This window comes from Lonchura striata, chromosome 5 (assembly GCF_046129695.1).
Source record: "Lonchura striata isolate bLonStr1 chromosome 5, bLonStr1.mat, whole genome shotgun sequence".
Lineage (NCBI taxonomy): Eukaryota > Metazoa > Chordata > Aves > Passeriformes > Estrildidae > Lonchura > Lonchura striata.
Genome location: NC_134607.1, coordinates 29,689,427 through 29,711,696, shown reverse-complemented (window position 1 = coordinate 29,711,696; position 22,270 = coordinate 29,689,427). Strand labels below are relative to the sequence as shown.

The 22,270-nt window shown below is 36.5% G+C and overlaps 1 protein-coding gene across 1 annotated transcript in view; it reads left to right on the top strand.

Annotated features, from left to right (window-relative positions):
• Window positions 1-18,169, top strand: part of IL17REL (interleukin 17 receptor E like) — a 43,238-nt gene extending 25,069 nt beyond the window's left edge. The window contains exons 5-17 of the mRNA XM_031503708.2: window positions 1,226-1,340; window positions 2,940-2,984; window positions 3,832-3,971; window positions 4,273-4,344; window positions 6,550-6,604; window positions 7,269-7,432; window positions 9,678-9,725; window positions 10,371-10,428; window positions 10,757-10,902; window positions 13,411-13,470; window positions 14,483-14,540; window positions 17,119-17,173; window positions 18,142-18,169. Coding sequence (XP_031359568.1) covers window positions 1,226-1,340; window positions 2,940-2,984; window positions 3,832-3,971; window positions 4,273-4,344; window positions 6,550-6,604; window positions 7,269-7,432; window positions 9,678-9,725; window positions 10,371-10,428; window positions 10,757-10,902; window positions 13,411-13,470; window positions 14,483-14,540; window positions 17,119-17,173; window positions 18,142-18,169 — 1,044 coding nt within the window. The remainder of the gene's footprint in view (window positions 1-1,225; window positions 1,341-2,939; window positions 2,985-3,831; window positions 3,972-4,272; window positions 4,345-6,549; window positions 6,605-7,268; window positions 7,433-9,677; window positions 9,726-10,370; window positions 10,429-10,756; window positions 10,903-13,410; window positions 13,471-14,482; window positions 14,541-17,118; window positions 17,174-18,141) is intronic.
• Window positions 18,170-22,270: the final 4,101 nt, after the last annotated feature.

Sequence of the window (22,270 nt, the reverse complement as noted above, 5' to 3'; positions counted from 1 at the left end):
ACAAAATTACCTTTTACAATATATAAATTTAATTTTCTACCATCCTTATATTTCTTCTGCCTACCTTTTGACAAGGGAGTCTGTCTCTGCAGAGCCTAATTTTTATACCAGTCTTACTGGCTTTCTTGTTACGCCCTCCGAATTGTGTGGAAGCTTTTCTGACTCCAGTGTCTAGGAAGAGCAATGCTACAGAGATTTTAAGTTCATATTACTTCAGTCAAACCATATCACTGGAGTTTACACAGATAGGTGCCTAAGCACTTGTGCTCATCTGTCCTAAGCCCTTTTAAGGGGCAATATCTGTTAAAGGGAAGTATTTGTTACTAACATTTGCAACTGGGGAAAAAAAGAACTACCCTTGACCAACTGTTGGAAAGGCATGAATTTTTGGAGTTACTGGTGGATAATGGTCACTAATCCTGTACTCAATGTGCTGCTTCATGTGTTTGGACACCTTACACTGATTGCACATGTGGAACAAAGCTCCCCCAAAATGCAGTTGCAGTTTGCACTTGGTGTCTCTTGATGATGGAACATCCACATCCATCCCTATGGGCAATGCAGGGCCACCAGTCAGCAACCAGTAGCTTTTAGAGTAAAGCAGGTTTATATGCAAGAATCAAACATATTTAATGAAATTTTCCTAGTTTCAGTTCAGTGACTAAAATGGTGACATAAGACATCTTTTACCCTCCAAATGCCTTTTGCCAAATAGGAGAGTATCCAACATGAAAACCTACAAGGAATTTAATAGTTAACTGATAGCAACGAGGGAATGACCTGCTATAACTGGACCTCAACTTTTGTTTCTTAAATTACTTTCTGTCTCATAAACTGTTATTGTAATTAATTCATTTTCTGAAGTTGCCATTAAATATTTAAACAGGTTTTTTTTTTCAATTCTGCAAATTTTGTGCTTGTAAAATGTCTATAGACTGGGGTTTTTGATATTTCTATGCTTTTAGGATTATTTGATATATTGTAGATATTTGGATTTCTAAAAGTGAAGGTGATAGCAATATCCTGGATTAGAAATAATGGTACTTTTTGAAATCCTTTTATTAAGTTGTATCTGCTTCTTTTACATTCCTAATGCTACCTTAATGCTGCTTTTAAATGTAAATATATCTGAATGAAGAATATTTATTTCTTAAATATCTTAGCTGAAGGTTTTTCTGCATCTGGAAGTCATGTGTGAACCCAATTTTATCAATGTTTTAAACAGGTACAGGTACAATTCAATTGCATTGAAGTCAATGTAGCACAACACATCTATGTGACCATGAAAACTGTACCACATTACTGTGAAGTCAAGCTAAGTCAGCAATACTATGTTGAAGGTAGGAAAACATCTTAAATCAGATGTTTTTCAAGAAATATCTTGTAAAATAAAAAAAAAAACCAAACAAACCAAATGAAACAAAACAAAACAAACCTCTCAAAAGCAAAAGCACATCCAAATCCCATTTGGGATATACTGACCTAACTGATGGTAGATCATGTATGCCAGGACCAGCCTTAGTTTACATTTCAGTGATTTTTTTTTGTTAGCAAGTAAAGGTTTCAACTTGCTATAAAACCCTGAGTTTATGTCTAAAGGTATGTGGAAAACTGAATTTACACTATGCATTTCTCTCTGTTGCCCTTCTTGTGATTGGCACGTGCTGTTTCTCTGCCTGCAGGTGCAGCCCTGCCTGCTCTCTGTGCCTCAGATGGAGCTTCTGCTTCTCTGCACAGGTGGCCCAGGGGTGGCTTCAGAAGCTGAGGAAAGATTAATAAGAAAGTCTAGAGAAATTTATTTTTACTTTCATTAACTGGCTGTTCTATAGCCTGCTTACATAGAACTGAAAAAGATTAGGTAGCATTTTTCCAATTTTTTGGGGTGAAGGGCCCACAAGTTTTTTTACAAATTATGCCATGTGCATACAAAAATAGATTCAGCACTGTGGTCTAACCAAGATACAGTGTGGCCAGAGAAGGAAAAAGCAAAAATTGACATGAGACCCCTTGTTTGATCCCGTGTCTGGGGTTGTTCTGCCTTCCCACCTCCAGGGCCCATGGGTGGGGGTTTCGTGCCCTTGCCCCTTGGTACAGTGTCATCTCTGCCGTATGGTTTGACACTTTGGTACAAGTAAGGCCTTTTTGAGCTCAAAAAGCCTTTAATTTTCTTATCAGTCCTGATTCACTATTGAAGTACATAAGTACTTTGTGAAGAAAGAGGGGAGGAAACAAAGTTTTATGAAGCCCAGTTTTACAGCACATTACCAGGGCGAGTGAGCAAATGAAAATAGGAATTATTTCTTGATGGAAAAGGACTCTGTGGGGAAATTTGAGTCAAATGCTGCTCCAATACTGTGTTATGCAAGGAGGAGTGAAAGCAACACATGAAAAGTTGTTTTAATGTTCTTAAGAGTTAAGTTTTGGAGATAAAAATACCAGATCTTCTGAAAGCGTTGCCTGGCTTCTAATTCTGGCAAACTCCCTAGGAGCTAGGTAGGGTGTTTCTTTCTAAGGCTGGAATTAGAATAGTAGAAATACAGAATTACTGATAACAGGGAAATGAGCCTGGTAAAAAATGGGAGTTGTTTTTCAAGGAAATAGTAACCAAAATTAATATTATTACTCCAATTCTTGTTAGGTTCTAGGCAAAGGAGTGTGGTGCTATATCCTCAACTGCAGCCTTAACTGCTGATGAGGTTTCCCAGTAGAAACCCCGGACTGGGGAGATAGATCCTTAAGGCATATTGTGATATAATCTCTGTGTGTGGGAAGAGTATTTATGTTTTGTGCTGTTTATCTAAAAATGTATGCAAGTCTGCACTTAAAAAGGGGGATGAGAGAGGTTTCCTGTTGGGAATCTACTGGATAATTTGGCAGTTTGTTTGCACAGTTATATCAATAAAGCAGCACTGAAACAGACTCTGCCTTCTACTTTGCAGATTGCAGAAACAGTGATGTGGGAAAATATATTCCAGCTTGTTCAGGTGAGCTGATCTCCTATGCAACTTAGAGCTGTGAGATATTTCTAGTGACCTATACAATGACATGCTTTCATACTTAAATGAGCAGGGAGAAAAAAATTATGATTTCCAAATACTGCTACTTATATATATTATACTTACTATAATTACCATCTAGTTGATAGGTAATATTCTGGAAATTTCATGGTAATGTTCTGGAAATATATTTCTATTGAAAATGCTACATGGGAGGTAAAGGTTTTGATATTCTATTTGATTTCTAAGCTTTTGGACATTTGTGTTCTTTTAATGAACTTTGGATTGCTGGTTTTATGTTTTGTCTATTGCCAGACCTCATAAATAGATTGACATTAATTTGCCAAACTGCTATACTGCTTTTGTCATACCTGTGAATATATGTACAAAAAATATTCCTTCCACGTATTACATTTGGCTTTCATAGTTGCAGATATTCTTTATATTAAAAAAATGACAATCTTGGGATAATCAGCCCTCATAGTAGTATTAGTGTGTATATTTCAAATATTTCTGATAAACTACATAAGATTCCAAATACTAAGGTTGAGGTAAAATTGGTAGGTGTCTTGGCCTCTCAGTATTACAAGTGCTAAGCTAAATAATGCTCAATGAAAATCATATCTCATTAAAAAATTAGAAGTATAAAATTAGGGTATAAAGTAATAATAATTTCAAATATTCTAGGTAAGGTTCTAAAGATGTTGAGTTTCATTTCCATCAAGTTATGAAATGTATTATGTACATTTTATAAATAGATAAAATAGAAATAATAAAGTTATAAAGAAACAGATGGAATAATTTCATGCTTGATTTTATTTTTTTTTTTTTTCAGCTGGAAAGTTAGATTATAATTTAGACAGGGCAAGGCAAATTGTAACAGTGAATGTATCCAACTTTCCCCGAGATCACGATTATTACGTTCGCCTGTGCCGTAAATGGTTTACCTGTGAAGATGTTGGGGCATTTGCTGTGGTGAGTTAAACTCACAGTGCTTTGGGGGACTGGAGGTGGTGCCTCACAGATGGCAATACTCATTATGGTTATAGTTACAGGAAATGCCATCTATGTCTATATCTATAGCTACATCATCTGTATCACCTCTATAATCTATATACATCTGTATCTATCTGTATTTATAGCTATATCATCTCTGTCTATATTTAAATCTATATCTATCTATATGTCTCTATTTATATTTATATCTATATCTATCATTTAGCTTTATTAAAATAAGTTTACTGTCCAGGATTTATGACCATGTTTTTCATTTCAGATAAAAGGAAAGGAATCTTTTAAATCCATTTCTCTGAAATATTCTCAGCTACTCCCTTGTCTTTGCATTGAGGTAATACAGTCTGGAATTTGGTATATATTTGTGTTTCTGATTAAAAAAAAAAAAAACCTGAGGAAAAAGGCTCTAGACCAAATTTTTGACTAAGGCTTTTTTTGACCTTAGAATTACGTAAATGTAAGGAAGAGATTTTTTAGGAAATGCTAATTAAAACATGGCAATCAGAAGAAAATGGGATAAAATGTACAATAATTTATGGAATGCATTTTGTAATATTATTTTGACTGATTTTTTTTATAAACAATGAAAAGACACAAGACATAACCTGACTAAATGTCAGTAGGATTTGATATAGTATTGCATGAGAAACTAAAACAAGAATTAAAAAAACCAAGAACAAGAGCAAGATTTGAGTGGTCGATAATACCTGGCTGCAGGGCTAACTCAGCAACTCCTGTTGGATGGGCCTGTGTTGGTAAGGAAGTTGGTAAAGGATGACACTTAGAGTCATTCCCATATAAATGTTTTCATCAATGACATGGGGACAAAATTCAGGAATGTGTAACAGGATTTGCTGGAACACAGTTGGGACCAATAATCAAAATGGAAGAGGGTCAGGGTGATTGGAAGAGAGTAGAGATCTTCATATGTGACATGATTGAAGGACGATGAAGTGTAAAATATGAAGTGCAAGTTCATGTACTTGTTCTGATAAAAAGAATTTTTGCTGTAAGATGTGAGTCCTCACTTAGAAATGACAGTTGAAGAAAAAAGATCTGGCTGAAATAATTGATCACAGGGTGAGTAACTAGCTTGCTTCCATGATGTCAACATGTAAACATGAACAAAAGTCTAGTCAGTTAGATTGTTCCAAGCCAACAGGAAAGTATGGGCAAGGTCTTCTTTGAAACACTGTAAGGAATTCTTGTATCCATATTCAAGAAAGATTAATTCAAAAGGAAGGTGCACATAAAAGATTGGTAGTGGTTGGGGAATGAAAAGACTGTTTTACAAAGAGATTCAAATATAGTGTTTCCATTAGCCTAGCAAAACACATGCAAAGAGAAGATATCTTTGCTGTGAAAATAAAGACCAGAAGGGTTACTTATAAGGAAAAATAAGATATGTTTTAAACAAAAGCCATTATTGCAATGAGAATGAAGGGGGATAAACTTCATTGCATGAATATATTCAGGATAGTTACATATTTTTATGATAACCTGAGAAGTGAGATTTTGGAATGTCTTTCATACAAGGAATAAAAGGTCCCAAACAAATTTAAAATTACCTTGATAACACAGAAAGATGCTATGTGAACCTAGTTTTCTCACTGAGTTTTGGAGTTGGATTTACCTTGCAGATTAAGATATCTAAACATAGATATTCAAATATAGATATCTACATTTGAATTAGGTGTCCAAACTCTTAAAGTCAATGGAGATCTAATTAATGCAATCAGTTCCTCAATGGACCAAAGGCAGATGGCCTATCCTTTTGGGATGTGCTGGACTGCACTGTAGATTCTACTGGCTGCTCTGGCTGGTCTTCATAAGGCTACTGTGACAGTAATTTGAGCACTTTAGTCACATTTAGATGTGTACATTGTGGGACCTAAAATCACATACCTAAATAGGCAAGCTGAACCACAAAGTCTTGCCAAAGCATAGGGAATTTTTTCATTCCACTCTGAAAATATGAGGTCACTAGAAAAACTTTATTCCTCTCAGTGTATACACAGAAAATTCTGTAATAGGATTGCTAAGCAAACAGATGGGAACTCCAAATAACAGAAACATTTGCACATCAATCTAAATAAATAGAGCATAGCAGCAGCCATGCACATATACTTGAAGATTGGGTCAAGTGTTAATCTTCAGATTCTAAGGATGTATCCTTTACCATTGCCAAGGCCAGGAGATCTTATATTATGATTATTGAATATTTTGGTTCCCCTAGAAAGTAATGACACTCTAACAAACTTAATGAAAATCAAACTGGAAGATTTTCTAAATGAAATTGGACCAAATATATGACTCAGAAATAGGAATATAGTGTTAGAAGGGATCACCTTAGTTCAATGTCCCTAATGATGAACAACAAAATGAAAAAAATAGTGCAAAACTTCTTTTAAAAAATTACTTCCAAAGCTTTCTAACAAACCTTATTTTTGGCAGGAAAATTTTCTGTCACATTCTTCCTGAAATATTAAAAACATGTGTGTCTGACAACCTCTAACTGATGTCCACTATTTGCTTGTAGGGTTGGCTGGCACTTCCAGATGCAAGGAGGATACAACTTTGCCCCTTTGAAAATGGCAAGTACTGCGTGCTTACTCTTTATAGGAATGACTTTCAGCAGCTCCATTAGTATGTCACAATTTAAATTAACCTACACTGAAAATCATGTATTGCAAAACTACAAGGAAATTATCATATTTGTTTTGCTGTGGGTAGATGAAATAATTTTCAGGCCACATAATTCACCAAGTTTAAGCCAACAAAAACACTAAGTAACTTTCTAGTCATTTCTCACACTTTCTTAAGTTACACGCAAACTGGACAGAAGGAATAAAATATCAGCTTAGAAATGGTGTGAGAAGAGGTTTCAAGGAGACATTTGAGGGTGTCCAATACCCAGCTTAAAGGAGGGAGCAAGGAGTTGAAAAAGGAGACAGTTAACTAAATAGTTCTATGATTAACAGGAAATTATTCATACAAATCTTCCAGCAATATCAGAAATTGGTCTGAGATGACCTCAGAAAAAAACAGAAAAACAGAAAAAGAAATTGTCTTCTTTGCACACATATGAAAATAATTTTTTTACCAGGAAAATAGGAAAAAAGTGTGGCCTAAAAAGTGTTTTATTGTTTTAAGTCCAAGATTTTGGTTTAAAGCACATGTAGAGGTACCAGACTTATTAACTGTGTTGATTCCTGTCTGGACATTTTGAATAATGTTTTCCCTCTCTTTTGTGCACAGATACACAGGTGCTATGGGACAATATTGTTTATAATCCATCAACACAAACCCTTGCCTGGGAGCCAGCCTGTCCTGTCCTTGTCATGGTTAACCTGTGCAGGTTCACCAAGTCCAATGACCATTGTGAAGATATAGAAAAATCTTTCAAAAATTCTTCTGAGAAAGTAAGATCTGTGTGTATTAATTCAAACTGTGAGATTGAAAGGCATCACCAGAGGCATAATGTGAAGAGCTAGACCTTGGAATAAAAGCAGTTGCAAATTCCTCTCTTCTTCTCTGATACTTAAAACTATTAATAATCATAGTCTGTTCTTGCACACTAATCACATGGTTTATTCAAAATAGTCACTGACTCATTATAAAGAAATAAAAAGTGGACATGACTGGGCAGCTAGTAATGTTTGCTAAATTTTTTGGGGTAAATAGGATCTACTTTTTTATTTATAGTTCATGTCAGATTCCCTTTAAAGAAAGGGAGACAGACACATTGCAATGACAATTCTCATCTGTAGATAGGCAGAGTAGGTTGGAGGACTTTCTCTCTGATGGTACCACCTTCTTTTTACTGTCACAAGAGTCTCTTGTGATTAGATCAGATGTAGCTATTTAACATTTAGACACCAGAAATATAAATTAGATGAAGCTAAATATCTTTAAATATTTTTTGAGACATAACAGTAGTTTGGTAGTGCACAATTGTTTTGTAATTAAGATCTTCCTGCAGTGCCTTCCTCAACCTAGTCCGATGTCTTGAAATTGTGGGTGCTGAAATATTGTGTCACTTAGTTCTTCCAGCACTTATTTTCTCAAGTTGAGGAGGGTTGAGATATGAATGGCTTAACACTTCAATATGAAATCAGATGATACTTAATGCTCTGGCTTTTTGAGGCTCATTAGAATTAATTTCATCATGAAAAGTAAGTTGCATGCTTGAGAAGGCAAACTTAAAGTGACAACAGAAAAGCAAAAAAAAAAAAAAAAAAAATCAAACACAAGATATTAATTCTGAATTTGGATTAATATTATTATTCTGATGACATGACTGTGGAGGGGGTGGGACTGACTCAAGACTGTCGAATGCTTTTGTGATTAGGAACTCCTGGCCAAGCCTTTAGTGATTGTTCAGATTCATTATTTATGAATTCCAACAAAGCTTTGATCTTGAAAAAACAGATTAATTTAATTCTAGATGTGAGTAATCCCTGTGGGATTATTCATCTGCTGGCAACAAGTACAATTCATTGCTTGCAGGAGAGAAAAAGGAAAAAAAAAGGAAAATAAGACTAAAATGGGGTCTGGCTGGTAATGGTTGTATCTGTTACCAGAAGAGAATCCAAATCTATTACAGAGTATGAGTGTTTTTCTGTATTTAGTGATTGTATTTAATGACTGAACATTAATATTAATCATAGAACCATAGAGTGTCCTGAGCTGGAAGGGACCCACAAGGATCATCAACATTAATGGACAGAATGGATTCCCTTTTTCTGTCCTCATTAATTCTAACAAGTTTGATATTGAATTTGGTCCATTTATTTTACTGCAACCCTGAAAACCATCTCTGTAGTATGCTGGAAACTACTGCAGATTTCTCAGATAGGGCCAGCTGCCCTCTAAGTCCAGACAAGACCACACACTCTAAGACTGTATTGACTTAGTCACAAAAGCTGCATCACTCCTCTTTCCTGGGGCTGGAGCTTTCTCTGTCAATGTCAAAGATGCCTCCAGGTCTGAGCAGACTCCTGCACAGCTATCTCCTGGGGCAGTGTTATGTTCTCAAAAGAAGTTACAGGAAAGAAGTGTTTGGCTGTGTATGGTGTTCAGGCACTTGAGCAACAAGGGTTTATTTAAGTAGGATCACTTATATGTGTAGCAATTGTTTATGTAAGACAAGGCTTTTTGTGGTGAAGTCCTTGGTGGGTAAACAATTGTTAATCAAGAAAACCACATTATGTGGATTGCTTAAGTGGATTTCTAAAATTCAGCCTATTTTCACTGTTCTGAAATATAGGTATGGAAAATGGGAAGATTTCTCAACTGATGGTGGAATACTTTTGGATGTGTGTTTAAGTGTTCTGCTGAGTTGTTCATGTGAGGCAAATAAGGGGTTGAAACAAGTTGACTTTGTAATCAGAATTTTGCACAAGCCACCATAGAAGCAATTTATTTAGCTCTAATGGGTCAGCCTGACCATAAAAAATGTTACATGGTGCAGATAAAAAGAAGCAAAATATTCAGTAATCCAAAGCAACAGTTGTTTTTAACCATTTTATGTGATTAACTTCCTGGGATATTTATGAATTAAACAAAGCAGTTGTCTTTGCTGTAATCAAGCCGTGAAAATTTCAGTAGTTGATTTTGTGAAACTAGTTAATAAAACTAGCTAATGCTGAGTGTTCCATCTTCCAGCAGGTTAAATATGCTCGTGTGGACACTCACCCAAGACTTTGCATGAAGGTAAAGGAATTTCTTAGTAAAACACTGTCCTTTTGTCTCTAAAATAAATGAGCTGCTGGTGTTCTTTATGATCAATATTTTGTTTCGTAGCTCTGATGAACGGGAACTGAGAGTGAAGGAAAAGTGAAGGATTAGATTAGAAGGTGATTGTTTTGAAGGGCAACAGCAATGATAGATAGGACACAGGTCAGATTATTCCCTTCCTTTTTGTCTGTTTAAGAATAGCAGGAAAAAAATGTTTTAGGTCAATGCAAACTCTCAAGAATGTGCTAAACTTAACATATAAAGTTTCATAGTAAATATTTGAAAATAAATTGATCAACACAGCATATTTAATGGAGAATCTCTTACTATTCTAGTTGAGGAAAAAAAAGCCAAATAAGGCCAATACAGGCCTTATTGTTTTCTTTTAGATTACTTTTAACTCAGTGGGACTAGATATTTGTGTAAAATATGCATGACTATAAATACCTGAAGAATTAGAGGATCTAATTTAAGCCAAGGGTTGGAGGATACCATGAAGGAGGAAAACTGTGAATTAATCTTCTTCAACTTTCTGGAATGCCCTGATCACCACTAGTTGAATATTTTGCCACAGATTGAAATGGAAAATCCAGTTTTCCTAACAAATTTCTCTACTTTCAGTTTACCACCAAACAAGGATCTTGGATTAAATGTCCATTTGCTCATGGAGAATTTCCAGGTGAATATATATTTTTAAAATTGCATGAGATTATATTGTGGAAAATATTTAAATCACTAGGTATGAGCTGTCTTTTAAGTGAGAAGTGTTCACAACACTGTAAATGGTGAACTAAGTAAAAAAGATTTGACAGCTTGTTACTTCTATGTTTCTTCAGTAGATCCAGTGTTTGTCAGTATAAAAACTAACTTGTAGGAATCAAAATAATTACTTGCATATCATTTAATAACACTTAAAAATACAAAAAGCTTTTATTTTAGGCATAAATTTTAGAATATAATATATGGTCCTTGCACATCTAAAAGTAAGTATTTTCCCCTAATATTAGCCTGGAAAATGAGGACTGCTGCAGTTGCAGAACAAATACAAGTTTTCTTCACATCCCAAACCAAGGCACAGTTCTCAGTGCTTGTGTGTAACAGGACGCAGATGGCTTCATGTGACTCTCTTGGGATGCACCATTCAGTCTCTGTGGTTTGTATATATTATTTCTTAAACATCATAAGACTTTTAAATATACCTAACTTATTATTCTATAAATTGTTCTGCAGCTTGAATCCATTAATAAACCATGTACATATTGGAACAATTACTGGAACATTTTAAAAGCATGTAGTTCTAAATCTGATCTCACACTGAAACAAGAAATAAATAAAGATCCTGAAATCAAATGAGTCACATCAAATGATGTGAGTATTGACTGGAACCTTAATGTTCTTTTAATGTCATTTTTGTAGTGTGATATTTGTATTGCGTATAAAGCAAATGTTACTGTTAATATTTCATATATGGGTCACTAATATAGCTGACCTGGCAAATCACACATCATAAAATGTAAGACTTGAGGCATCAATCCATGATGAACTCTAAATGTCACAGCTACCAATACAAACTCAACATGCAAAAAGGGTTCAATTTAAGCCAAATTATCTTTTCGAACCAGTTGATTTTGTGGCTACACAACTACTTCATCCAACAAAATGGGGATAGAGTGGGGAAAGATTACAGGAGGGTCAGAATTCAGTTTCAGGTAGCAGCTAGTCATGGGAGCCTCATTCCTCTCTTGCAACTGAGTCTATGTCCCACACATTTTCACAGTGCAGCACTGGTTTGCCCTTTAACCCTGCCTATCAGTGACCTTGTTGGCCCAAACTACTATCTGCTGAGAGATACATCTGGAAAGTGAGATCAAAGAACAAAAGAGAGGCTGTAGTATTATTTTTCAAGCAGGAGAATATTAGCAGGATAGATCCTAGTAGCTACTAGGACCACCATGCTGAAAGACATCTGGTTCAGCAGCCAGCTCCTCTCAGGTCCACTGCTAAATATGTGCTCCAGCTGTCTGCTTCACTGACCAGATACATGAGGTGACATATGATGAACGTTGAGAAATTTGAGAAATCTAGATATCGTGTTTAGAATTGTTACTCCTGGCTATGCCTGTTGACTTCACTCTGCTGTAGGGGGATGTTCTTTAGGACACACAAGCACAGCTCCTACATCTGTCCTCTCTATATAGTATATTCCAGCTGTACTTACTTGTCACTATGCAGGGACACAATGCAACTTTGCCTTTTTCAGGTACTTGTGATTCTTCTAGTGAGAAGAGTGCACATACCAGGGCTTAGCTGATGACCATGCAGTTGCGAACAAGCATTTCTTAAGCATAATGGGGTGGACACTGAACGATGAATTTGTTTTCTAATAAATCAGTTTAGATCATTATTGCACCTCTGGTGCTGAATGTAACAGAACAGCTGATAAAAAGAGTTTTCCAACTCAGCTCAATCTGAGGACATGACTAAATGGAAGATAACATCTTGCTCCTCTAGGAGATCCCAGATCTGAATAATCATGGTGAAAGGCCTGGGAAAAAACAGCTATCCTAATTAACACAAACCACAGCCACAGAGGGCATTGGTGGTAATATCAATAGTCTATCCTAATGGGAAATGCTGTCTGGAAAATGCTGTATTTCTGGCAGAGATGGAGATCTTGTATAGTAGAAGAGTTGTCAGCTCTCAGGGAAGTTCTCTTCAACTGGTCTATTTCACATGAAATCTGTGGAGTTATATTTTCTGGTTTCAAAGGTTGCGTGAATAGCTAAGTGAAAGGGCTAATGGTGGAGCACCAATAAATCACAGCTAGATACTGAAGCATGTGTTTCATGGAGGCACTGATGCATTTAAAAATGCTGTTTTCTTCTTTTTGGTACAAAGCTGTTATGTCCTCTGCTACTGTGACAGAATGGGACCCCACATAAATGACATATGGTTCCTATCTCAACACCATGAACAGTATACACAAAGTTTTCATCAAGACCTCACTCTGTGTTCCCAGAAACCAATGTTGATCCTCTAACTACTAATTCCTCCTCAGTCATGCTTGAATATATTCACCTAATTTCCCCCAAATTGCTTTAGGAATTTGCCATCCTGAAGAGAGTGGTGTAGGATGCATAGCTATTGGTGGAGTAACAGACATTATTTTGAGGACAAACCATAATCAATCAAATATTAAATGTCAAGCCAGTCATTTAGGACAATTTTACCCTAAGGCTCAGCTTGTTCTCTGCATACAATGGGATGGGAAGTCCAGAAGAACTGTAAAGACAGGGTCATTCCTTCAGCTCATACACCAGGGAAAAGAAGTGAAGATGATGGGAGGAAGCAAACAGTAGAAGGAGAGTATCCTCCTTGTGATGCTCCATAAAATCCAGTAACATTCCCTCTTCCTGTGCTGCCACACTGTCCTTGACAAAACTACACCAGCTGCTTACAGTCATTGAGATCTGGGGTTATCTCTGAAAATAAATAACCTTCCATTAGTTTTCTAACATAGTAGAACACATAGCATTATTGCAAATGAAAGCAAAGAGCTGGAGAGACACTATGTTTTCATTGTTTCAGGGTATAGAAAATAGTGATTTTCAATTTCTTTTTTTTTTTTTTTTTTTTTTTTTTTTTTTTTTTTTTTCATTAGGGAGATTCTATTTCAATCACTATGTCACAGGAAATGTGTGGGTCAACAATTTGCATTCAGGTATGTGTCTTGCTTTTGCCAGGTACTCTGTACAAAATAATCTAATAAACAAATCATTAAAACACCAAGCAAACCAGCAGGTACTCTCACTGCTTTATCCTCCCAGTTAAATCTGATTACTGTGCAAACTGAATTGGCAAAGAGCATTATTTATAGCTTGGTATGCTGCCACCACTTTTCTTTGAGATTACATTAATTAACTGAGAAGTTGCTCTCCATGATCTTGATCCTTTGTCAGTGGCAGATAAAAGGATATCATCAGAATATTGCTAATTCTGTCTTTATATGTTCCTCCATTAAGAGAAAAGATCCAAGTAAATTTTGATGAATTTTCAAAAATTGACATTGACTAGAAAAGGTGAGGCATATAATAAACAGCACAGCAAGTGTATGGTGTCCTAGAATTAGCATTCAGAAAAGTAGAACTGAGCAAATGATTTCTGACATTTCTGCACACTATTTCCATAGCTGAACTTCATTAAGAAATTTTGTTCATAGAAAATGAGCAGGAAGCTGATAGGTTTATACCTCTCTGGACTTAATGTTCTCAGCAGACACTGAGAGAAATGAGAGTGGAGCTCTGAGGCTCCATTAGCTGCCCTGGAAGGCCCTTCTCAGCTTCACATTCTGCTGCTGGGAAGAAAGAGGGAAGATGAAACTGAGATTGGCAAAAGCCTTCTGAGTAATGACAGTAGTAGCTCTTCCCCTAGTGAGAAATAAAATTTGGTGGGGAGACTGATAATTTCCTGCATAAATTATTTATTTTGTAAATAAGATATTATCTATCAGACAACAATAACAACAAAAATTATGATTAGATCTATCACTTAAAGACCTAAAAATTATTGCAACTCACTTAATATACACTAGACCAGCAATCTCTATGTGTGTATATTTAAAAACAGATTTAAAATGCAGTCACGTGAGTAAACTAATAAAGCAGCCTTGTTTTGTCAACACAAATGCTCAGTAACAGTTCTGCTGAAAGGGGAATAATTCTTTCTTTTGAAAGGGCTGGAGAACAGATGTAGATTATTCAGTTCCACTGCAGATATGTGATATCTTCTGTGGTAAGTAGGCATCTTAACAAAAGAAGCATTGGGTCTTGATTCTGTGGAAGCGAGCATTTCAGATGAAGTGTGTTTTCACTGGGAAACTGAGGTGGGATTCACCTGACTGAATGTAGATGTGTGCACGAGAGTTATATATGATCAGAATCCTTTATAGACAGTGGATTCATATACCTCATGAGCTACTTTAATTAGCTCTGCAAGGGAAACTTGTGTGGCTGGCTACTGCCTCTGCTTCTTGGGTGGATTTTCCACCCCATGCCAGTTTCTGTGTGTCACACCTATATTTACCTTGGTGTCAGTACATGAGGTAACTGGCTAAAAACACACCTTGGCAAGAGGCACACACTGCTGCCATTGCAGTGACTGCAGCACAGCCCTGCTGTCAGTTCTCCCCCTCTGCAAATGGCACAGCAGCATTTCCCTCCACTTCCCAGCAAACAGAAGTTTGCCTCTGGATATTATTATTATTATGATTTGAGATACACTCAGATACAGTATGGAGCCAGAATTTTCTAAAACCTCCAAGCCCTGAAAGGTGTTGTAGAAATTAGTGAGTTCAGAGCAAACTAAGGCTGTGGAGTTTAAGGTGAACAGTACAGCAGTGGATTGACTAATTTAGAACTAAAAAGTCCAGAAGGAATCATGTTGAGAGAAGCCTCAACCTGAGCATTGCCAAAAACACCTCTCCAAACTCACACCACCAAACAACCAACCAACATCCCCTTCTAGTCCACTGTAGATATAGTAAGTCTTGTGACAGACTTTCCTGTTGTCTAAAAACACCCATCATTTGACCAAAGCTTTAGATTTGGAAGCCTGATAATAAAAAGACGGGAGCTTGAATTTGTAGTCTGAATGTAGTTCCTGTGTAATCATTCGTATAGTGCCAGTTCAGGTTTCTTCTCCACTGAAAAACTTGTAACAAGCCCACTCAAGATGAATAAATTAAAAAATCGGTGTTGATTATTTAATCATTAAATATTTGTTGATTTAATAATGTATGTTGATGTAATAATTGTATGAAACACAATTCATATAGTGGTTCATACAGTGTGGATGCATTTTCATCTTTCATATCTTCCATTTAAAAAGGCAGAGTATGACAAAAGCGTGTAAAATAATTGAAAGCTCTAGAGATGGCAGTCTTGGAAGCTCCCTGCCCCTCATAGTAGGAGAGAATGTGTCTGTGCAGTAAATGAAAATAACAGAACATCGAAAGCTTACTCTAAAGAACTTGTTGGGCACAATATTTGATTTAAATATTTAAATAGTGAACTTTTTGTCACAAGCTTGTTTGTATGTTTGATTTGGTTTTTGTTTTGCTTGTATGTTTGTGTGTTGGTTGTTTATTTTTTTTCCTTCTGATTAGGAATTTATGGAGATTCAGAAAGAAAAAGGAGAAAACGTGCACTTATCAATATCAGAACTTTAATATGTGATCACTGTGTTTGTTGTACGTTAACCTCATGCTTCATGGATCCTGACATAATTTAGGGTTTTGGGATAATGTGATCTATATTAGTTGGTAGATAAATCCATCTCCATCTGTGGACCAGTGTTCCCAAAACCTCCCTGTAAGCACGATGGCACAAGTCAGTGTCAGATGTGGGACACTGAACTGTGTTGGTCTGTCTCACTGCAATAATTCCAGTGTTCTTAAAGACTCATTGGAAGCCACAAGCTGCTTCTCAGGTGTAAGGTTTTAATGTATCAGTGACAGTAAAACTACTGAGGGCTTTTGAATTCTTAAACGCATATTTTCTATAACAAAGGTATTTCTTAAATACTAACCTTTTAAAATCAAGATGTGATGAAAGTTTCTTAAAAGAGTCACCAAGGTTGATAATTGTTACACTGGGATGCTATTGTGTTTGGGCTTAAGACATTAAGAAAAGCCATCCATGTAAAAGTACAGACAATATTAACCTTGAGATTTTTCTGTAATCCGTGACAATATGGTTTATACAAGTGTCAAAGCAAATGACAAATAATCTTGTAATGGCATAGTGAAAATAAATACTGTGTACATATTTGTAAAATAGAAATGTGCATGTTAAGTGTTAATGTTAAAGATACCAAGCACCTTTGGTGTGTCTAGAAGACTCATGATATTTAAAAACAAGATTCCAGTAATAACAATATCTATTAGAAAACGTCATTGTTTCTAACCATCAGGAAGGCTGCTCTTTACCTAGGCTTTAAGAAGAGCTTTCAGGCATGTATAATTTATTATTCTACAATGGATTTCATTTTTCTGTAAGTAGATGTACTTTGGGAATTACAATGGTTTGGTCTTATTTGCTCCACAAAGGATGGAAATGGGAAAATAATGTAGTGGATTTTTTTAGAATTTGTATCTAATGGCATTGACTTGGAGGCAATACTTTGTGTTCCTTTCAAATTATCTATTTCTTTTGACCATTTTTCTGGATTCTATTTAATAAAGCCAAGTATTTTGAGACATTATTTCCCCTATAAAATAAGAAACATGTATTATTCTCAGTTACTCTGAGAATAAATATGTGAATCATAATGAAAACAAAATAGCAACCCATATTTGAACTTGTTCCCTCAGGTTTTCATGGTCAGTCATTCAGTGATGGAAACCCATCAAAAGCCATGACACACAGGTATCCATCTAATTTACTTTTTAAAACATCTGTGGGAATGGATGGAGTTTTTAATCTTGAAACCATATCACTGGCCTTGTTACAGGCACAGAAGAAATATCTGAATGAATTTTGTATATAGCTAGAAGGAATATCAGGTTCTTAACTCTCCCACTGAAGACATTCCCTGCTTCTGTGCTCTCTTCTCTTGATTTCTCTCTTTGCAGTTTAGTTTGGAATCAGAGGTAGCTGCCTCGCTGCCAAAGTGAGGAGAGAGGGAGGCAAATAACTAGGGGAAGTGAGAAGTTTGTAAAGTAACAACACAACCTTCAGGAGCCCTGAAACAAGCTCAGATGTGCTGTTCATGATATTCACATTATTAGCACCTGTCTCCTGCTTTCTCACTGACGTTTGCATGCAGATCAGATCCCTCTGTGCTCTCACTGATTTGTCTGCTCAGCTGCTCCAGTGCTGCCTCTCATTGCCCCAGTCCTTTGCAAAACACCTCTTCTAGGCTATAGACAAGTCAATAAACAATGCAGCCCATGGAGGTATAATTTGATAGACCCTGAGCCCTTAAAAATCCTCTTCCCTTTAAAATACCTTTCAGAGCCAACCTAGAAGAGTGAGAGCTTAATAGAACTCCAGAGAAAATAGAGATGGTCTGAAAAAGTTTGTTCAAAGATGGGGAAAAGAAGCAGTCTTGCAAAAGCTCTGCAAATCATGGCTGAGAAGGGGCTACCATCCTTGCCTTGAGGCAGCCTTTGGCTTTTCCCTTGGCTTTTCCCTTACCATTCAGAAAAAAAGTATCATGGTTTTGTTTACTTTTTCATATAAGCACTGTTTGAACTGTGACAAATCAAGTACACAAGCTGTAGACAAATGGTTAGATTTGTTATTTTATACTAACTATATAGCAATGAACTTTTTCACACTTTAGAGAAAATAACCTCATAACAATCTTCTTTCCTCTTCTATTTTTTTCCTAGGATGAAGAGTGTGGAGTCCTTGCACTGAATTTAACAACATGTTTTCAAGGTCCTCAGTATCTTCTCAATATTGTATTTTGGTGCAACTTGCAAATCTAATCTAACTGGTCATCTCTCATGATGACAGTAGCTTCTAATTACTGTGAGATTATTCTCATGAGTGAAGAATTTAGCAAGTTGAGCCACTCTAATATGACAAATTCAGTTCAGGATTCCTTATTTCCCAGTATTTAAAAAAAAAAGGGTCTTAGATCACCTAGAAAATCAGGTCCGCATTTCACTTCTAAAGTAGTATTTTATACAAAACCTGCTATAAGTGAATACTTTCATAGTACTTTGTGTACCTATAGAACGAATATTTCAGACTTTGTTGTTGGTAACTTTCATTTTTAAAACCATAAGCAGAAGTTTTTGAGAAATGAAGAATGGAGGAAGTTTTCTCAGCTTTGATACATTATTCTTTGCAATTTCCTGTCTTGATTTTTTTCATGCCATTCTGATGATCTCACCATGACAGAACATGTTCTTTAAGTATATCTAACAACTGCTTTCTGTGTTTGCATTTGTGTTTGCCTTGGAGATATTTTTTTCCTATTTGTCTGAGGTGGTACATGCCTTTGGTTTGATAGCTATTTAAAACTGTCTTGTGGAAATCTGGCCTAGAAGGAAACGGTTTAATGGAAATAATGGAAATATTTTTCCCCATTATATCTGTATTTATACTCAATTGTTCAGGATAATATTACACACTGTACTTATTATCAAATATTTGGCCTTTATTTCACTGAATAGTCCTGTCAAACATGCTTCCTGTTGTGTAATATTGGAATAAAGTAAAATAAATGATGATTAATAGCATATCCTGAAACCATGTGGAAGTGATCATGTGAGAACAGGAATATGGGTGAGGAGTAAGGGAACAAGAAGTTCATCAATAAAAAATATTTTCCATCTGATTGTGTGGGGCTTTGAAAATAGTTTGTTTTGTTTCAAGAGGTTCATTGACACATTTACAGAGTATGGTGTAAGAGACATATCCACTGCATTGAAACACAAGAATTTTTGAGGTGGCCTGGAGAGGTTAAGTTCTGCTTGACTCCTTTGATATAAAAGCTTTATTGTTTAGACTGCACATCTATTAGGTCTAGTTTCATTCATAGCAGGGCTACAGCTCCAAAAGCAGAGGTGGCAGGGCAGCATTCCTAGAACACTTAGTTACTTTCTTTATGAAGTTGAAGCTCTGACCTACCCAGACACACCTGCTTTGCCTCTAGTACCTTCCAGGCTGCAGCCAGAAACAAGACACTCAGCCATCCAGCTGAGAGAGCATCTTAACACTACTCTCTTCACTTTCTTCCTGGAAAAATCTTTCCTGCAGGAAAGATTATTTGTACAGAGTGATTTCTACTGCCATGATATCTTAAGATCAACTTGATGAATATGTTCTCAGACTGAAAATTAATTAAAATTATACAGGTGTATCTAAGGCTAAAGCAAAACACCACCTCCAATGACAAGCTCATCTGAGATCCTGAAGCAACAACTGTTTCAGCTGCATAGATGCTGAGTCTTGCAGTATATCATCCCTTGTTGGCTGTAGTGCTGAAAATACCAAAGGAAATATGACCAGGCATGACCCTGTTTTACAGGAAAATTTGGATGGTGGACATAACAGATATCACTTAACCTGAAACTAAAGTGCTCATCCAAAGATAGTAGTCTAGGCTCCCCCAATGGCCCCTGTGGAGAGACAGGTAGTTTCCAGGCACATTTCATTTCGCTTGGATACTTGTTTTAAAGGGAGCCTAAGCAGCTCCACGTAAATGCTTACCATTACAACATTCCTGCTTCTGGCAAATGTTTGCAAATAATCCTTAATAGTATTTCTGCACTTTGACTCAGGCCTGCCTATTTGCATTTTTGTAGTGAGAAAATTGTGGGTAGCTTTTCTGACTGGCTCCAGAGCAGATCTATATGAGTCCTTTTCTAACAGTTTTGCTTCAGCCAAACATTATCTCTTCTAATTAGAAAAATCCTGGTCCCTCTGGGAGCAGCTTTTCTGCTCTCCCAGACGGCGACTGGACCACCCCATATATGTAATACGTTTGGAAGAAGTTCCACTCAGGTACGCTATTTTCTAGAGAAGTTACAGCCTCTTCTATTCTTGTGACTTTATAGCTCCAAAAGTAAAGGTGTTTAAATTTTTTCACAGGACATTTTAAACACTGGTAGGTTAGCCCTGAAAGAAGGTAGTACTAAAATCTTTCCTAACCCTAAAAGTATTCATTACACTCTGCTGACCACTGAAATGTTTTCTTTATCTCACCCAAAATATGCAACAATTTTGCAATGTTGACCAATGCTCAAGTAAACGTGTTGTAGCAATAGTAAAATGCAGAAATCCCCCATGTGCTGCTTATAGACTTGGCTAATTGTCTAGAGCCTCCATTCCTTTATTGAAGGAAATTCCCTTATTGTGGGCCAATCCAAACACCCTATTTTGATGTAACCTGCATGTATTTGTTATTAATTTAATATCTACATTCTTAGTATTATTACAGAGCATCAATGTCCCAGTTCTGCGATCTTAGCATGTATCAGAATATCATTGAGCTATAGCAGAAAGACTGATAAGATGCTTTTTAGTAGTCTTTTTAAGACTTTCTGTTATTTCTAGTGCATTGCACAAACATGAAACTAACATTTAGAGTTAGAACATAAATTAAAGCAATTTTGTTCCACTTAGGGACTTATTTTCTTGGTATGCTGACATGTGGTCTGGTGTGGGAAACCAGTCTGGTGCTTCTGCAGTATTCTTTAATTGCAGAAATACATACATTTCCTTGGTATCAGCAGGTTACATTTGAGTGCCAAGCTTGAATTGCCACATCCCTCATTAGAGTAGCTGTGTATTTATTCACCAAGCTGTAACAACAGCCACAGCAGAACTAGTCCTGATCTGCAGGCTCTGTTCCTGACCTGCCTCTTTGGGCTTCTGATAAACTACTTCAAGGAAATAAATGGGAAGAGAAATTATGGGTACTTTTGTACTTTTGTATTTTACTGCTGATTTCACTTCCTGGACTACAAAATCAGGCCTATGTGAGAGAGCAGAAGGGAAGCAGCCTAACTCTAGGGGACTGCAAGCAGTTCTGCTTGTTAGGTCCTTAGGTGGCAGACTGAATTGTCATAACTGACAGCAGACTTCCAGATGAAGTCTAACACACCTGTGCTTAATAAACAGAAGGAAATGTACTTGCTTCAATTTAATGTGAAAAGTTCCCCTTACTCATATCCTTAACAGCTAGCCTAAAAAAAAGTGACTTTATCTTATATCTCACATCCCCTGTTTCTTTATTATACACAGAGATATCTTTCCTCGATTAGGAAAACAATTTCTCTCTCTTATCCAGAAAGCCCTTTAGTGTAAACATGTAAAGCTGCTGTGTTCAGTGAACAAGTCCAGTAGCAATGACAGGAGCTATTCCTCCCATCCCCCTGCTGGTTTTCCACCATTTCAAGCTGTAGGCACACAGTTTGTGGTGATTGGGACTGGGGCTGTGGCCCAGCCTCATCCCCAGTGGGCTCAGCTGAAAGCAGCAGGTGAGCAGCACTGACAGCAATGAGCCATGGAGTGCCCAGGTGCACTGACCATCACCAAAGGGAACAGAGATCACACAGGTGCAATGCATCAACATGAGGGGTATAAAAGTTTGGGCTAAAGAACAAAAATGGTAGATGCTTACAGCCTTCTGATGAGGTATGTATTACTTTGTATGGGGATATTTAAAGCTTTCTGAAATTATATGGTGATATTCTGTGTATTGTAGTTGTCTCAACTGTGACATGTGCTGTGACAAGTATATCAAGATATTGCCAGCATGGCTGACTCATATTTTGTAGGAATAGGCCCTTTCATGTGGCACTAAGTGCCATTTATGAAAACCTTTATTTAAATGAGCAAGGGGCAGTTCTGGTACTGGGTTCACAAATACTCTAGAAATTATTATTTTGTAGAAACCATCAGACAGATTAATTCTCCATCTTGTATAGATCTAAATAACTTCATAATATATAGCTGATACAGTAAAACCAGGACATCTTATCTACTGAGAAACAGATGGTAATT